This window comes from Lissotriton vulgaris, chromosome 11 (assembly GCF_964263255.1).
Source record: "Lissotriton vulgaris chromosome 11, aLisVul1.2, whole genome shotgun sequence".
In the NCBI taxonomy this organism is placed as follows: Eukaryota; Metazoa; Chordata; class Amphibia; order Caudata; family Salamandridae; genus Lissotriton; species Lissotriton vulgaris.
Genome location: NC_141699.1, coordinates 427,137,670 through 427,154,055, shown reverse-complemented (window position 1 = coordinate 427,154,055; position 16,386 = coordinate 427,137,670). Strand labels below are relative to the sequence as shown.

The following is a 16,386-nucleotide window of genomic DNA, read 5'->3' as shown; positions in this document are numbered from 1 at the left end:
AGGACGCTCAACATCCTGTGATTCTGGGCAAATCACTTAATCTCCCCGTGCCTAACAAAAATAAAAATGAATGTGTCCATCTGTAACTAAACTGGTGCTCATGTAAAGCACTCTAATACCTAATATCCTCAGGTCTAGTTTGCGCTATATAAAACTCTAAAAAAAAAAAATATATATAACTTTTACAATACAGGAACACTGGGGCTCTTCATCTGTGTTCCCTGTGGTTGTGTGTGTCGGGTCCATAGGGCTACTCAGGTCGCTGGCCTCCTTTTCTAGGGTTCCTCTAGGCTTCTGTTTTGGAGCCCCGGGCGCGCTTCTTCTGGGTCCCTTTGGCTCTTACTGCAGGGTATTTGAATCTCATGTTCTGTGGTGCCCTCTGTACTTCCACTCTGGAGTCCTCCTGTATGTTCCTTTTTCGAGGTCCCACTGCACACTTCTTCAACAGCCTGTGTGTTTTTATTGTAGGTCCCCTGTCTGCTACACGTCTTCGGTTCCCAACATATTCTCTTGTGTAATGGTTATCTGTTAATACCCTTAGGTAGAACACTGGTTGAACCTTCATAATTCCAATACGTTTTTTGGGGGGGGGGGAGGTCCTTCTAGCCCGGATGACAGGGGTAGAGAGTGATAGTAGTAAAAGGGAGGGGGCGCATTTTTCAATTCTCGCCTAGGGCGCCAAAACACCTAGAAACGGCCCTGGGATGAGACAGTGTCAGGCACTTCTCTATACCACTCTGTTCCCTGAGCTCTGTCTTGTTTGCAGTTTCTTTCACAATACTGAACTCTCAGGAAAACGTCCGAGTTTCAGAACCAACAGTCCTCTTGTATCCCCTATCTTTCAGACGACTCTCTAATGGATGGGCCCTGCAGGTATTAAGAGGAGGAAGGTTCTAGTGATCTCTGGAGTCTTCCTGGGCAGAGTACTGGAAATACACCAATATTGGGACAGTGAAAAGCCAGGAAGCGGGACAAAGGCACAGTATGTCAAACACGCATTGACATAAGGGGTGGTGAGATGCACACCTTCTTCTTTCTCTGCTTTTAATCCACATTTGAACTGATTATACTTTATCGACGTGCAAACTTGTTTTACGCTTCGCCTCTTTGCGCTGCATTCAAAACAAATCAATGGGGGAACCACCTCTGATTCCACCAAGCTGCACAGCCCATCTGCAGTATGAATCCAATGAATTAAATTCAATCTATTTTAAACTCGCTTATCTCCATATATTTCTCCAAGTGTTTCTCATCCTTTTTAACTGTAATCTTCAATTCGTTTTATCCATACCATTGCATCTACGCAGATATTAAACCAAACTCCAAAGCACAGGTAGGTTCCACATGTCATGATGTTTATTCAAACAACCCAATGCATTTCAGGATAAATAATCCCTTCGTCAGGGGCATCTACAACATAATATATAAAACATGATTTTTAATCCATCAGCATTTGCATTGTCTATATTGTCAATCGTCCTACATTTTTCATTTCTCTAGTGATGCATAAAAAAGTGAACATTAAAAACAACTATATATGTTCCCAGGTTGATTATCTGAGAATACCCACTCGTGCTCCCAAAACTGCCACCACATTTAAACTGTTTTTTAGTATGCAGTATCACCTGTTTTACTCTTGTATCGCTCCCCCCTCCATTTAGTTTAAACAATATTTTTCATTTCTAACACGCATTGACAACATTATCCAGGTGAAAGTATGAAGGGACCCACAATTTTAGGAATAAAGCTGCAATAAGATTGGCTAAGCGTATGCTGAGCACGAAGTAAAATGACATGGTTACAATATACATGTTAACTCCAATGACTAACAGCCAAGGTACTGCAGCCTGATTGATGGAAGATGTTCACTTGGCATGCCAGAATTTTCGACGGTTACAACCAGGCAGTGGTGCAGCAAGAAAACCAAAAACAGATCTTACTGAAGTCAAATCATAAGGGATGTAAATCAGCATCAAATTGGAACATCACATATAATCAGTGAGAGAACCATAAGAGTATGAAAAAAAAGAAAACACATACATGCATCATATCCCAGCAACAAATACACATCCTCATCTTCACATGCTTGGACCAGGTGGTGGTTACGTCACATGACAAATACCGCTTTCCCTCTTGACTACGCATTGTGAGGATAACCCAAAAATACAAGTTGGCAGGTAGAGAATGAGAACATACAATCACTTTAAACGCCACAAACGGACCCAAGAAATATTAACATAACACGGACAGAAGCTACCAAACAGTACATTTAAGCCAGGGATACAAACTCAGACCAGACCTAGTTCCCCAAAAGACCACGCTCTATTTTTAGTCAAATACTCACCATGGTTTAATGCTCCAAACAGTGTCAACAGTCCATGAAAATAGCAGCGGTTATATTTCATATGACCAGTATAGCACACTGTAATGAACATATGTCAGACTTACATGCCCCAGGCATAACAAAAGGGCACATGAAGCCAGTCAAGAGATCCCCTGTAAGACTTCCATTAGGGCAGAAAAAGTCAGCAAGTTTGTTCTTCAGTCACCCTTCTAATTGTCTCATCTCTTACTATTCCTGTGATTGCATACAAGAGTGGCCATGCATCTCAACACTTATGCACCAGAGGAATCTAACATCCCAGGCACATCCGTTGGGGATAGGGGAGTTAAGGCTCTGATGTGCAACCAATAAATAGTACTAAACAATGCTCTATGATCCAGCTGCCTTGATGTTACAGGACTCTACAGCCCCTACCCTAGAACCTCATCACTATCCGTTTCCAGCCTTGTGATCATAGACTTCTCTAAGTCTTTACACTTCAGACAACTAATGAAGGGTGAGATCGATAAAACAGTATCAGTGCATCATGCTTGCATCAACGGAGGCAAGATAAAGTAGAATACCGAAAATGCAATACCACTGTTTGCCCAAAGGCTAACTACTGTAATATCAATGTAATAGTCTACCCCTGCTGGCACCAGTTTATCAGTAAGAAAAATTATTTAAATATTTTTTTTTTGCGTTGAAGGATTAATCTACAGAGAAACTTAATTCAAGGTGGCTTATTATTATTAAAATTTGTAATGCGCACAGCTACCTCTAGGAGTTTCCCGGCGCAGGGCAGATAGGAGCAACAGATTTAAAAAGCCAGGTCTTCAGGCCCTTTCGAAAGGCAAGAAGTGATGTGCGGTTCCTCAGAGGATCAGAAAGGGAGATCCATAGTTTCGGGCCTAGATAAGCACATGAGTGCCCTTTTTATGCGAGACTAGTGAACAAGGAATGGTGTGTGGATTTTAAAGACCGAGAGGGATGATATGGCAGCACTAAATCGTGGGTATAGTAAGGCCGGAGTCTCGCTTTCGGCTTGAACATGTAACAAAAAGCTTTAAATTTAATGCGATTAGAAACTGAAAGCCAATGCAGCTCGTGGAACAGATTCGAGACCGAATATACAGCATGTTGCAGTAATCTAATCTGGATAGGATTAGGGCCTAAATCACAGTCTTTTGTGCATAAGTGGTTATCAGCCAAACTATCTTTTTTAGCCATGTAATCACTACGAAACAAGTGGCCTTCACCTTGGCCACTTGAGGCTTCAGAGATAACTTCTCATCCAGAAGGAAACCCAAGTTTTTAACCTTTGCGGATGGAGTAGGCAGAGCCCTTAGAAAGCAGGCCAATGTTGCAGACCCCAGAGAGCAGGGTTCTTGCCCATAATCATGACCTTGTGGAAATGGCAACCTGGGTGCACTCTTCCTCGACCGAGGGTTGCCATTTTCACGCCATACGATTCTCAAGTTCAGTCCTTACTTCTAAACCTGCCCAATTACCCACTATACCCGTTATGTAGACTGTGCACGCTTCCTGGATGTCCTTTTCTTTTGGCGACTGTTGCTAGTTTTATTTGCAGGCCACATGATTGGCAGCCCTTTCAATTCACAGCATAATTCAAATCAGCCTGAACACTCACTTTCTCATCAGATTATATGGTACCACGCAGACACAGTCAGGGCTCCTGCCTTATCTAGGAAGTATAGTACCCTGTATGGTGAGATTGTACAGATATTTTCTGTCTCGGGTATGTTCCATTATGTCCTGATGATGATTCCCATATTTTAGAGGAGAGATCGAAACGTCACCGACAAATCGTACCATGACTACTTAAACTGTTCGGTAAATAAGTTATGATAGCATTGGTACTCTAAACTGATAAGTGACATGACCTGCTTATTATTTCTATAGTCATTAAAACATTTCTGAGTTTTGAAAGTCTTTTCTCTTGTTCCGTTGTTCCCCAATGAATTATTTTTTTGTGTTATATGGTTGAATAAATACGTGTATATATCCATTTGGATTTTTCGGCATAGAATTTATTATACTTCTATGGTTTATGTTTGGTATTAACCTCTCAGTGAGGAACCGCTTGTTCATTTATAATACCAGTCTATATTCCTGGCACAAGACGCATACAAATAAGATCAAGTACATATCTAAACATTCATTTTCTGTTTATTCAGTGAATGATGTGAAAAGTAATGAATAAATATCAATCAAGTTGATTAACATTTGTATTTTCAACTTTTACAAACCAATAAACGCATGACGAGGAATGATTCAACTTGAACTTTTTCCTTCCGAAAAATGTACAACTGATGAAAACAGCCACTGAATAAACAGTCAAAGAAATGTATACATATATGCTGAGTCATATTTCATTGGGATTTGTGCACGTATCCGTGGCATTCCACTATAAAAAAGAATGGTTTATTGAGCCCAGGGGCTTTAAGGCTACATGCTTCGGGCAGACACAGCCAATCAAAAGAAGAATAAACCTTTCTTTGAAAGTAAATCATTTTGTAAAAAAGTTTTATTTGGCAACTACAGGATGACAGCCATTAACCAGTTATTTCTTCTGACAATTTCCATTACCATATGCTGCATGCTAGTTATCAAGGGTGTGTGGGCACATCTTGGTGGGTCAGTCATTTGACATATACAATTGAGGTCTTAATGCTCCCTACACGGAGTCAATTTAAGGACAAACTGGTAATTCTATTAATAACCCCAATACTAAATGGAAACCCTTTGGATGCGGTAGACATCAACACATTCCAAATACCTACTGCAATTTTCCACATAGTAGTGCAGAAGATGTGCAAAACCCACATGTTAGCAAGCAAATCCTGTACAACCCATTTTTAACTGGTCAACTACAATGTCCATCAGCGACATTTTCCTATCTGGTGACAGTGTAGTCAAACTTCACCACTGGCTATTGATACAAACTCCATCCTATGTCACTTCGACAAAGAATGAGGTTTTAACATACAAGCAAGAACCCAGGTCAGAGGACTTGCACTTCAATTGAAAAGTAAACTTAAGGGGTCCTGTTCATTCTGTTTGGGAAGCGGACGGTGCTATGGAGTTTTAGAAAGTCAACTATATTAAACTGCAAAATATGCAGCACACTTTTTAGTCCGATAGTATGTGCATGAACAGTGATAAAACTCAGATCTTGATTCTGTCTGGGTGGGGGACTTAGAGGGGCTGTGGTGGTACTAGTTTCATATTTTGGGTGTACACTGCACGCACACACACCTGTAAGTCACATGGAGGTGGGGGCTGCATTGTGAAAGGGCTTACACCATCCCCATGCCACTGATCTGCCTAGAGCAATATGTAAGGTGCTTATATGAGCCCTGGCGATGCACCTCCACCCACTACGATCCTGCACCTTAGGGCGCCTGAGGAAGAGGTGTCATGCCTCAAAGGTCTGGGAGGTATCAGTGCCCCGGCAGGGGTGATTACCTGGGCACTAGAACATCTCAGGGAGAACTATGGCCCCCTCCCACAGGTTAGGATTGGAGCTGTGCTTCCGTACAGCTGAAGACACTTTAAACATGTCTATTTCCGTGTGGAATACTCTGTTAAAAAGTTTACAATGATTTATGGCTGAAAAGTAAGGATTACGAGTAAACTAAATAGCCCTACCAAGTACCACGCAACAGGCGTTAGATTAACGCATTTCGGTGCAGCAGTCTGCATCACAGCACTGAAATGCAAAGTCAAGCATTTATAGCGCCTACTCAAGTTGTCCGGCCCAGAACGCTCTTAAAATTGTGTGACAGCAAACTAGCGGCAGCCGCATTACGCGCTGCCTACGGCAGGCAGGCTTTAGGCTGGCTCAGCTCGCTCTATTTTAGGCTACAATGTAACCCATTCACCCGGAGCAGCATCAGCACTGACGTCACAGACTGATATTACCCAATGGCAAGACAGAGTGATGCGTCATACAGAGATATACCTATAGAAAGCTGAGCTAGAGCGGGTGGGGCATTGCAGTGCTGTGAACTAGTTTGAAACAATCCAGGCAGCCCCTGCCACTATTCGCTCCAATGCCGTGTAATGGTACTTCTATTTATGGACCCCGCTGTCAACCATTCTGCCTTTTGCCTGTCCCATCGCGACCGAAAGTAGTTACCTTGGACCAGCCTGAAGATGCTTTTTCACATGCAAACTCTCATGGTATCTTTTTGTGTTCAACTAGGACTACGTCCCAACAATCTTGATTCATTTACACCTCTGGCCGCCCTTACAGATATTTAGCACCTTGTTGCTGTTGGCACTTTACACAGCTCAGTGTACACCGTTCCCTGATATCCCTTTCGAATACATGTAACTGGGGTCACATTACCTGAATTGTAGCGGTTCTACATTCATACGACTTAACTGCTTGATTTTATTTGTGTGCTTTGTAGCAGTTTGAAGCTATTCCTAGAGTTTATCATTGCTCAAATGGGTGCAATTTCTGATATTAATATGTTTCCCATGTCTTCATTTCTTGATTTTGCTCACGAAAAAGTGTCACTCATAGCCACTGAATGGCACTCAATTACGCTGAAAATATGAAAATGTTAAGCATAAGCAATCTGAAACCTTGGCAGCTGTGAACAAAGTCCCGCAATAATGCCATAAAATTTCCATTTTTGTGCTGCAAAATTTGCACATCTATGCTGCAATATCCCTGATTCTGACCAAGACGATCATTAGACCTTAACTGTTAGAAAAATAATTAGCTCTTGTTCTATCATATGCCATTATGAAAAACGTGGCTCACTATTGTGCACTATGCAAATATCTGTAACACAAACATTTTCAGGAAAAAAAAGATATAGTTTAGAACATTACAGATTACGAAGAAGGATTTTTCCTTGTGCGACATTTTCGGAAAGTCTTGAAAACATATTAAAATACTCTTACACTGACAGCTGCTAAAATAGTACGTTGAACCTAAATACATCAGTGTCGAAAGACTTTGATGATGAATAGTAACATTACACATGGAATTTGAAGAGCTATAGGTGGCACCTAGGCCAGCCTCTTACCGGTAGAGTGAAAAATCCTGCATGCTTGATTTCGTCATTGCCGTCCATTGTGTCACTGGCTTCCATCGCTTTAGAGGTGTTCCTGCCAATGCCCATTGCGAGCCCGGAGGCGTGTGGAGTCACCTGGCAGGAGCGGCTAGCACAGCTCCTGTATATATGAACGTCCAATGTCAGGCACACAACACCGTCATGGAGCAGCAGTGGTCAATATTAACTTCAAGGGTACCTAAAACAAAGACGGAGGCAAACATATTATTATTTCACTTTTTAGCCACTGTTTGACACAAATGATTAACCAGCCAATAAGAGGAAAATATGACTGCAGTAAACCAGATTTAGATAATCAATAAGGTTGCGATACACAAGGCTTAATGTTCAAGAGTTAACCTGCCATGTTTAAGCCCAGGACACAGCAGCAGGCTACAGAACAAAAGGAAAGCAGAACTAGTAGTCCTTGTTGGGTACTGATGGAGCAGGGGAGAGACAAAAAACAGAGTAAAACATGTGAAATAATCAACAAAATGCACGTAGATAGACACTACATGTGGGACAACTAATTGCGGTCTTACATAAATGAATTAACTAAACAAATGTAAAGGAGTTCCTGGCACTGATGGTAGCGAAAAGAGATATAGCGAAGTACTGGGGGTCACCGGAGTCGCCGGGATTAGAGGAATGGAGAAGAGGGTTGGACCTTTACATGGCAGCCAAGAGAGTGACCTATAAAGCAAGGGGGTGCCCGAAGAAATTCCATAGGGTCTGGACCAGGTGCGGCACTACCATGGTTTGGATGGCGGGTTATGAGGGAGGGGACTTAAACATCTGGCTACACGACCACGAGAGCACCTCCAGGAGGACTTCGGGTGGGTTACTACGAGATAATTGCACTTTGAATTTGTGGACATTAAACCAGTGTGTTACGACTTGTGACAGATCTATAACTGTGGGGTGGGTGGGCGTGGGAGTAGAGGTATATGTACTGCTGATTACATGGCTAAAATGTTGAGTTATGACAAAATGCAAATAAAAATATATTTTTTTAAAAATGTAAAGGAGTTATACTAATATAAAGCTGTAATAAAATAAATAAGCGTGTATTTGTGCTTGATACATAAGTCGTGCCAAGAGAAAAAATAAAATTGGTAAGCAAAATGACGCTATCTGTTGATTTTTGCTAGGTAACAACTAACTGGGAAAATTAGAATGGCGGAAGGTAAACAGAAGGGCTGTGATTCTCAAACTAATTTCTGTTGTGTTTATTTTCGCATTACTTCCTATTGAGGCCTGCGTGACCTGGCCGGGAAAAATGGCTGTTTACGGAACCATTGACAGCGCTTTGGGGAAAAAGATGGCTTCCACGCATGCGCTGTAAACTGAACGTTTGAATAGAATGGCCTGTGCACAGAGTGAAAGATGTCAAGGTCAGCGTGGCCTGGCACCAAGATATGTGCCAAAGGATGACTGCTTCGAAACCCGTGTGAGAAGAGGAAACACATTTGAAAATAACAACAAAAAGGGTTACAAAAGGAAAATGACCAGCAAAAATTGGAGATGAATGCCATGGGAAAGAAAGTAAGAATGACATTGCTAAAATACGAATTCGTATGGACGAGTACATGAGGTGATCATCATCACCCCTCTAATGGACCAATCAGAAAGAACTGTTGACCCTAAAAGTTTCAATATTAAGTTAGATAGTTAGAGAAAAAGGGTATAAAAGGGCTTGCATGAAAGGGAGAAAAAAGCATTGCTCCACAGATTTTATTTTGCACCACAACATGCTGTCGGTTTTGACAATTTTATGGTTCTAGAGACTTTGAAATAGTTTTTTGACTAACTTTGATGGAGCAGAGAAGATGATTGATTACAGAGTTTTTATGTTGGAAGGGAAGCATTGAGGAGAATAGAGTGACAGTTTGGGAACCTGTGCGACTCTTGTCATTCGCTTATGACAGATGGGTAATCTACTTTCCTAATTTTTCATTTTCTTCAACATGTACTAAATAAATTGCTAGATTTTCCTTTCTCAAATGAAATAGATAAAATTATTTTAAATTTCAACTCGAGTCTGTTTTTTTAATTTTAGATAAATGTCAAGGCAGAATAAGAAATGTTATAAGTATATAGGATTACTGTGATTGAGCTGGTCTTAATCGCCATCAACTGACTCCTACTAGTTGGTCCATCGACCAAACAGCGGAGTACCTTGATGTATTTGTGTCCTATTTTCAGGTTAGCATGATGATCAAAATGTATAAATGTATATAATGTATAAAGTATAGAATTTAGGTACTCCGCTATCCAGCAGCTCGCCTTCTTTTTTACTGACTCAGGAGCAGTGTTGTGTGTGAATGTGTGACTCGCGGTGTTATGGGCCCTACCGTTGAGTAAGAAATAAGTTGCTCCTGGGTTAAGTGATATGAGTACTGAGGGTTGTTGAAGAGCTCTGCTGGAACAGTACCGACAACAGGACACACGTTCAAGTACACAAGTTTATTGTCTGGAACCACCAGTAGTAACGTCTTCACAATACCGTGTCCAGCAGTAAAACTGACTCCCCACAATGACCATATTCTATTGCTAAAACATAGCCTACTGCATTGCTTAGCAACGTCATATTAAGGAAGGAGCATAACACATCCCCCTACTTTCAAAAGAAAAACAAAAAGGAAAGGAAACTTCTAAAACAACAATCAACACAAAGATTTAAAATAATGTTTAAAGATCTACAATTTCTAATAATCAGTTAAAGATCGACAAAACCAGGATACAAAAAACAAAAAAATCATTTAGAACCACAAGCATCTACACCTTCACGTACATAATCTTCCAACCATTTGGGAGGCCTTCTTGCTCTCAACATCTCACTCTTTGCAGCCTCTCTACATCCCTCCACAGACACGCCCTATCGTCCACAACTTCCTTACTTCCAGTACCTCATGGTTGCTCTAACATTCCACAACTTAATCACTTCCGTCCATGATTTCCAGCTCATTACTTCCCATATTAGTACATGAATCTCTACATACACGGTTCCCCTATCCATCCAGATTAAGTTTTGAATCCAACCACTGCAAATTTTCCTCAAAATTAAATGTGGGAAGAAACTCTTTCCATGATTGGCTGGAACCTAAAGCAGCTGGTCTCAAATTCCATACTTTTCAACTCCTCACACTAACAGCATTTTAGAGCACTTCCACTACCTCATCAGGTTAATAAAATTGACTATATCCTTTCTTTACTTTGCAAGGCTTCTTTACACAAATCCAATCACCCACAGCAATGCTGACAGGCTTCACTCCATGTTTTTCAACATAACAATTATTTTAGACTGCCTTTCCACTAACCTACTACAAGCGGATTCCCATGTCCAATGTTGAATTCTAGTGTCACACAACCAACCAGGATCAGATTTTGATCTGGGATTGGGCCATCTCTTAATCACAGAAGGAGACAAACCTGCAGCATCATTTTTTATTACTCTGTACGCCCAGACTGCCTAATGCAATTGGACGTCCCAATCTACAAGCAGATTGTATGACCCCTTTGACAACGGAGTTTAATCTCTCGACTGCACCATACCCACTTGGGTTGTACAAGGAAGTAGTTCTATGTACCATTCCAACTTTCTTCAAATAATCCTTGGCTGCATTTGATAGGAATTGTACACCATTGTCACTTAACACAGAAGTAGGCAAGCCTTCTGAAACAAAAACTTCATCCTTAAATTCCAATACGTTGAAAGGGTCAATTACATACCTCTGATCCACACCACTGTACCAAACAAATCAATAGTACGTGAGACATTTTAAGAATTGTGCGTTGCTGACAAAACTATACAAACATTACAACCACCAATGTCAGAAAGCTGCCGCCCTAAATATCCATGGGATTCTGTCACCATTGATTTGTTTGGTCCAGTCAGTGTGGATCAAAGGTATGTCACTGTGCCTTTGGATCTATTTTCACAGTAATAGAGAAATCCCCATGCTTTCAATAGAATAACAAAAAGGAAATTTAGGAACATAACACTCCTCTACATATTTTAGCCATTGTTTAGACACAAAGGCTTACATCAGCCTGCAAAAACAAGCTCCATAATGGCAAAGTAAACTACATGAGGTCCTGCAAATCTCTTCACTCAGAGAGATTCAAACAGCATTGAGGTGAACAGTTATCTGGTCATGTGCAAGTCCGTCAGAACAGCAGCACCAATCTACCATGTCAAATACATGGTAGCTCCCATTCTAGGAATACGTATTATTTTAGTAACTAGAAATTGTGTCTTGTTAATAACTGGGCATATATTCCTAAACCAGGGAGAGTATAGCGGTTTTATTTGGCAGTAGAGCCTGGCGTGAAAACGCTGGTTAGCAAACATGCAAAAAAAAGGAATTTTAATGATCTGAATTCAATCCCTACGAAAAGAATCCGGTCTCTGCACGAAAATGCTGGAAATTCGAATGGGTTGCTTTATGCCAACCCCGTTAAAAGAGACCTTTCTATGTTGTAAGCTGCTTCAGTTCAACCCCACTTTAGGTGAACGTGAATTTTCATTCACACAGGACCAACACAGAAGTGATGATACGGTATACTGAAGAAGGCTTTGTGGTGGCCAGGTATAATTGACAAAATCACAACAAATAAAAGGAAAATCAGGGCGCTGGAAGGACTGTACTAGCATGACCAGAATTTCTCACTCAGACATAGTGCAGGGCAGATTAATGAATCCTTAATCATCCTGCCATCTTTTTAGGCTTTTCAAAAGAACTCTAGAATTGAATTGGCCAATTCCAACCGCAGAGCCACTCTCTGAACAAACTGGTGACCAACAAAGCTAACACTTGGGTTCTCTTTCCGAGTTGCAGGGTAATTTCACTTTAATGCCCATTGTAAACGCCGGGCCACTTTATGTGAAGGCAATATCTTTAAACAAAAAAAAAACGTAACGCTGTACAGAATTAACTCCCAGTATTACCAGTGCTTTAAATGGGCAGGTACTGTCGGTACATAGTATTTCCACTTCTTTAATATGAAAGGGGGAGAATCTGCCCTTCTCAGGACTGTTGCAATACATTTAAGGTAAGAGTACCAGCACTTCTCAGGAGCCAACAGGTACTCTAAATTTCCATTTAAAATACTGATTATTATCCTACACGTTAGCGTGAGAGCCTTTGTGTTATTACTACAAAAAACGTTACAATACATGCAGTATAAAAGTAAGATTTAACAAGATCAACCACAGCAGTACCTACTGCAGGGAATTCACCATCAAATCAATGCTTAAACAGTTGAGGATAAGCACATTTTCACAGAATAACAATCCCTTTGAAGTTCATTCAAAATCTCCGATAATGAATACATCCTATAAAGAAGGCTGTAGGCAAGTTAGACAATTAGAATATTTAGAATGACAAGATGAATAAGTATTTGTTTGTGAATTACAGAAAACGATGGCAGAGGGGAGGTGAAAGGTTGGAAAGACTGTTAGTGTAATTTTGCGCAGGAAAACAAAACCCAATCCAAGGACTGAATGAGGACAATGGTCACAGTAAGTCACACAACAGTTCATTGAGTTGGCTCTCTGTAAATATATGCATACAATCTATATAGACCAGCAAGTGGTAAACCCTGCTCCAATTGCTGGCCTATACAAAAGGCAAGGCTCCCCAAATTAACAAATGAGAAGAGGGAAGAACTCAAGGCACCACTGTGTAGGGCTGACCTACAAAAGGGAGGGAAGACACCAGGGTCAGATGAACAATTTCTACAAGTCCACCTCTGACTTGCTGACAGATAAATTACAGGAGAAATGGACAGAAGCATTAGATCTAGGTATGATACCAGATATGTTACAGGACTGTACTGAGTAGAGGAATTATAGTACTCAGACTGAAACCAGGCAAAGAACCAGAAGTCCACCACTCTTATAGTACCCGATCAATGAAGAAACTATAAATTATTAGCAAAGCAATTGCAGGAAGGAATGCAAGGGTCATGATACAACTAGTGCACAGGGATCAATCTGGGTTTGTTACGGGTATGAGAACAATTTGTATTGTGTATTGATTAGACCACGTGAAGCAATTTCTAAAGATGGCAAGTACGAAAAGGCTTAGCAGCCCTCGACACAAAGTACCTTTGATTCTATTGGTTAGGATTTTCTTTTGGAATAATCAAGTACAAGTTCAGAAGCTAATTTACAAGTTGTATAAACCTACTGTGTGACAGTCAGGGTAAAAATGAACCGAACAGTCCCCGAGAGTTGGATACTTTGTTCAGAAAGGGTTATTCCTTGTCGAAACTCCTATTTCCATTGGATACAGAACCCTTGGGGGGCGTGCAGTGCATTGTGGGGGCGTAAGCTATAGTTAGCTCAGGTAACTCTAACTGGTGAATTTCTATGGTTTTCTACATGTGACATCTGAGACTAATTATAACGTCCATGTAACCTTTGTTTTTTTCAGTGAATTTCTAAGGTTTATTGAAAACAATTCCTAACTATAACGTCCCTGTAACCTTTTGGGACTCCCCCTTTTTTCTCGCTCCCAGCCCCTCCACTTGGGGAATCACCCCAACACTGCAGCTGAAGTGATTAGAGAACTAGTTTTTAGGTCTCGGCTAGCGTAGGCTGCGCATGCGGAGTCTCGCTGGCGAGATCTTATGTCTCAGAGTAGCTTAAACCCGCCCCTCTTCTCCATTGGCTGGCTCCCTGAACGGCGGGCAGCCATTGGAGAAGAGGTTTCTGTGACGTCCGTTTCGGATTGAGGGGCATGTTTTTTGCTGTCCTTTCTCTCCGTCACTCAACAAAAAACACGCCCCCAGTCTGAAAAGGACGGGGCTTATCCGCAGATGCTACCACCATTTTGCTCGTTAGTTTAGCTTCTAACAGTTGCATTTCGAGGCTTTTGTGTGCGTAAATACTAAAGGACAATCTCTGGTCCGAAATGACCTCGGCAAACATGCTTTCCCTTTCAACGGAATATGTGCCATTTTTCTGCTAACAATGTTGCAAATTAAAAGACTAATTTCATCAAGGGCAGACATTTTAGAACGGAGCAGTCCAATAGTCGTTCCCAGGGGGCATGGTCTCGCTTCGACCCACTGTTGTCTCTGCCTATTCTAGGCGCGCCTGTGCTGGGAGGGTGGCGGCCATTTTGTTTTGCTTTTACCCGCGCTTCTGATTCCATTTGCTCCCGCGGGCTGGAGATTGAATGAGCGGTGGAGCAACCATAGCTGGGTAGAGGAGCCGTCAGCACCGCCGCAGCGTGCCCATCGGAGCACCGGACGTCCCCCCCCACACCCTCCCCGGCAGTATGGCGAGCTGCAGCAGCACCCTGGCCACGGCGCGGGGCCCGACCCCCGCTCTCACCCACCCGCATTACCCGCCTGCAGGAGAAAGGAGCTGCGGCATCTCCACTACCGCCTGGATGTGTATATCGACCGCCTGCGCTCCCTGGAGCTGGAGAAGGACCGGCTTATGGTCAAGATCTCGGACATCGCGCGAGGTGAGCAGGGCGTAACCGGGTGTAGGGCAGGTTGTAACGATCCCTATGGAGGCGGCATCATCAATAGGTGCCTTTCACTGGAAGGGTGAGGTTTCAAAGCTGGCTGGATCTGACTTTTGCAATGCATTATTTTTTATATGTAAGTTTTATGCCAATGGATGCTATAGGGTAAAGCATGAATCCTTTATTTAGAGGCGAAGTTTAGGCATCCTCATAGAAAATAATTTTTGAGTAACTCTTTATTGCACACCTCGGTTCGACCGCCTTCAACAGTGCTAATTAACAAATTTAAGAGAGATTATTAAAAATGAATGGCGCCAGTTATTACAGTATCAACAATCCCAGAACTGAGCCGTTCACGAGTGTCTAAGTGCTGGTCTCGTGTCTTCAAGTTTGGTTAATTATTTGATTCAACGTTGCAGTTCCCGGAGTCACTAGTTGTATGGCATGAAATAAGATTGGCCGATTCGAACTAACTACGCGTGCTGGTTTAACAGGTGCTTGTTCCATTGTCTTTAAAGCACGCTGTACTATGTAAACGTTCGGATGAAGATTGTAAGCATTTGAGATTCTCTGGCAAGTGGAGACTATTTGCTTTTGTCGTTCTTTTTCTGAGCCTCCCTAATTTCACCCGAGTTTATTTGTTACATTAGCGTACCCTGGATTCATTCATGTATCAAGCCTTGATTTGGCTTCATTCGCTTTGGTCATGTGGGGGCACACCTACAACCCTTTTGTAAAATGCAATTGAAAGTCAATAACGATTAGCTACAATTTGATTGGCTAGCCTGTGTGTGTGTGTGTGTCTCTCTGTGTGTGTCTGTGTGTGTGTGTGTGTGTGTCTGTGTCTGTGTGTGGCTTTCTGTGTGTGTGGGTGCAAATGCAATAGGTCTCGCATTTGCGAGAGATTAAGCTTTTGGCATTGTAAATGACAATGTGTGTGCGGCTGTCTGGGTGCGAGTGGCTCTGTGTGTGTGTGGCTCTGTGTGTGTGTGTGGCTCTGTCTAGGTGTGTGTGTGGCTCTGTCTGGGTGCGTGTGTGGCTCTGTCTGGGTGCGTGTGTGGCTCTGTCTGGGTGCGTGTGTGGCTTTGTCACGGTGCGTGTGGGGCTCTGTCACGGTGCGTGTGTGGCTCTGTCTGGGTGCGTGTGTGGCTCGGTCTGTGTGCGTGTGTGGCTCTGTCTGGGTGCGTGTGTGGCTCTGTCTGGGTGCGTGTGTGGCTCGGTCTGTGTGCGTGTGTGGCTGTCTGTGTGTGTGTGTGTGCATGTGGCTCTGTCTGTGTGCGTGTGGCTCTGTCTGTGTGCGCGTGTGGCTCTGTGAGTGTGTGGCTCTGCGTGTGCGTGTGGCTCTGCGTGTGGCTCTGTCTGTGTGCGTGTGGCTCTGGCTCTGTGTGTGTGGCTCTGTCAGTGTGCGTGTGGCTCTGTGAGTGTGTGGCTCTGTGTGAGTGTGTGGCTCTGTGTGAGTGTGTGGCTCTGTGTGAGCGTGTGGCTC

The 16,386-nt window shown here is 42.5% G+C and overlaps 1 protein-coding gene across 2 annotated transcripts in view; it reads right to left on the bottom strand.

Annotated features, from left to right (window-relative positions):
- The window catches only part of SLC23A2 (solute carrier family 23 member 2), a 1,215,437-nt gene that overhangs the window by 663,579 nt on the left and 535,472 nt on the right, over positions 1 to 16,386 (bottom strand). For both annotated transcript variants that reach the window (XM_086943514.1, XM_086943515.1), the window contains one exon: positions 7,390 to 7,615. In XM_086943514.1, coding sequence (XP_086799640.1) covers positions 7,390 to 7,485 — 96 coding nt within the window. In that variant the 5' untranslated portion in view covers positions 7,486 to 7,615. The remainder of the gene's footprint in view (positions 1 to 7,389; positions 7,616 to 16,386) is intronic.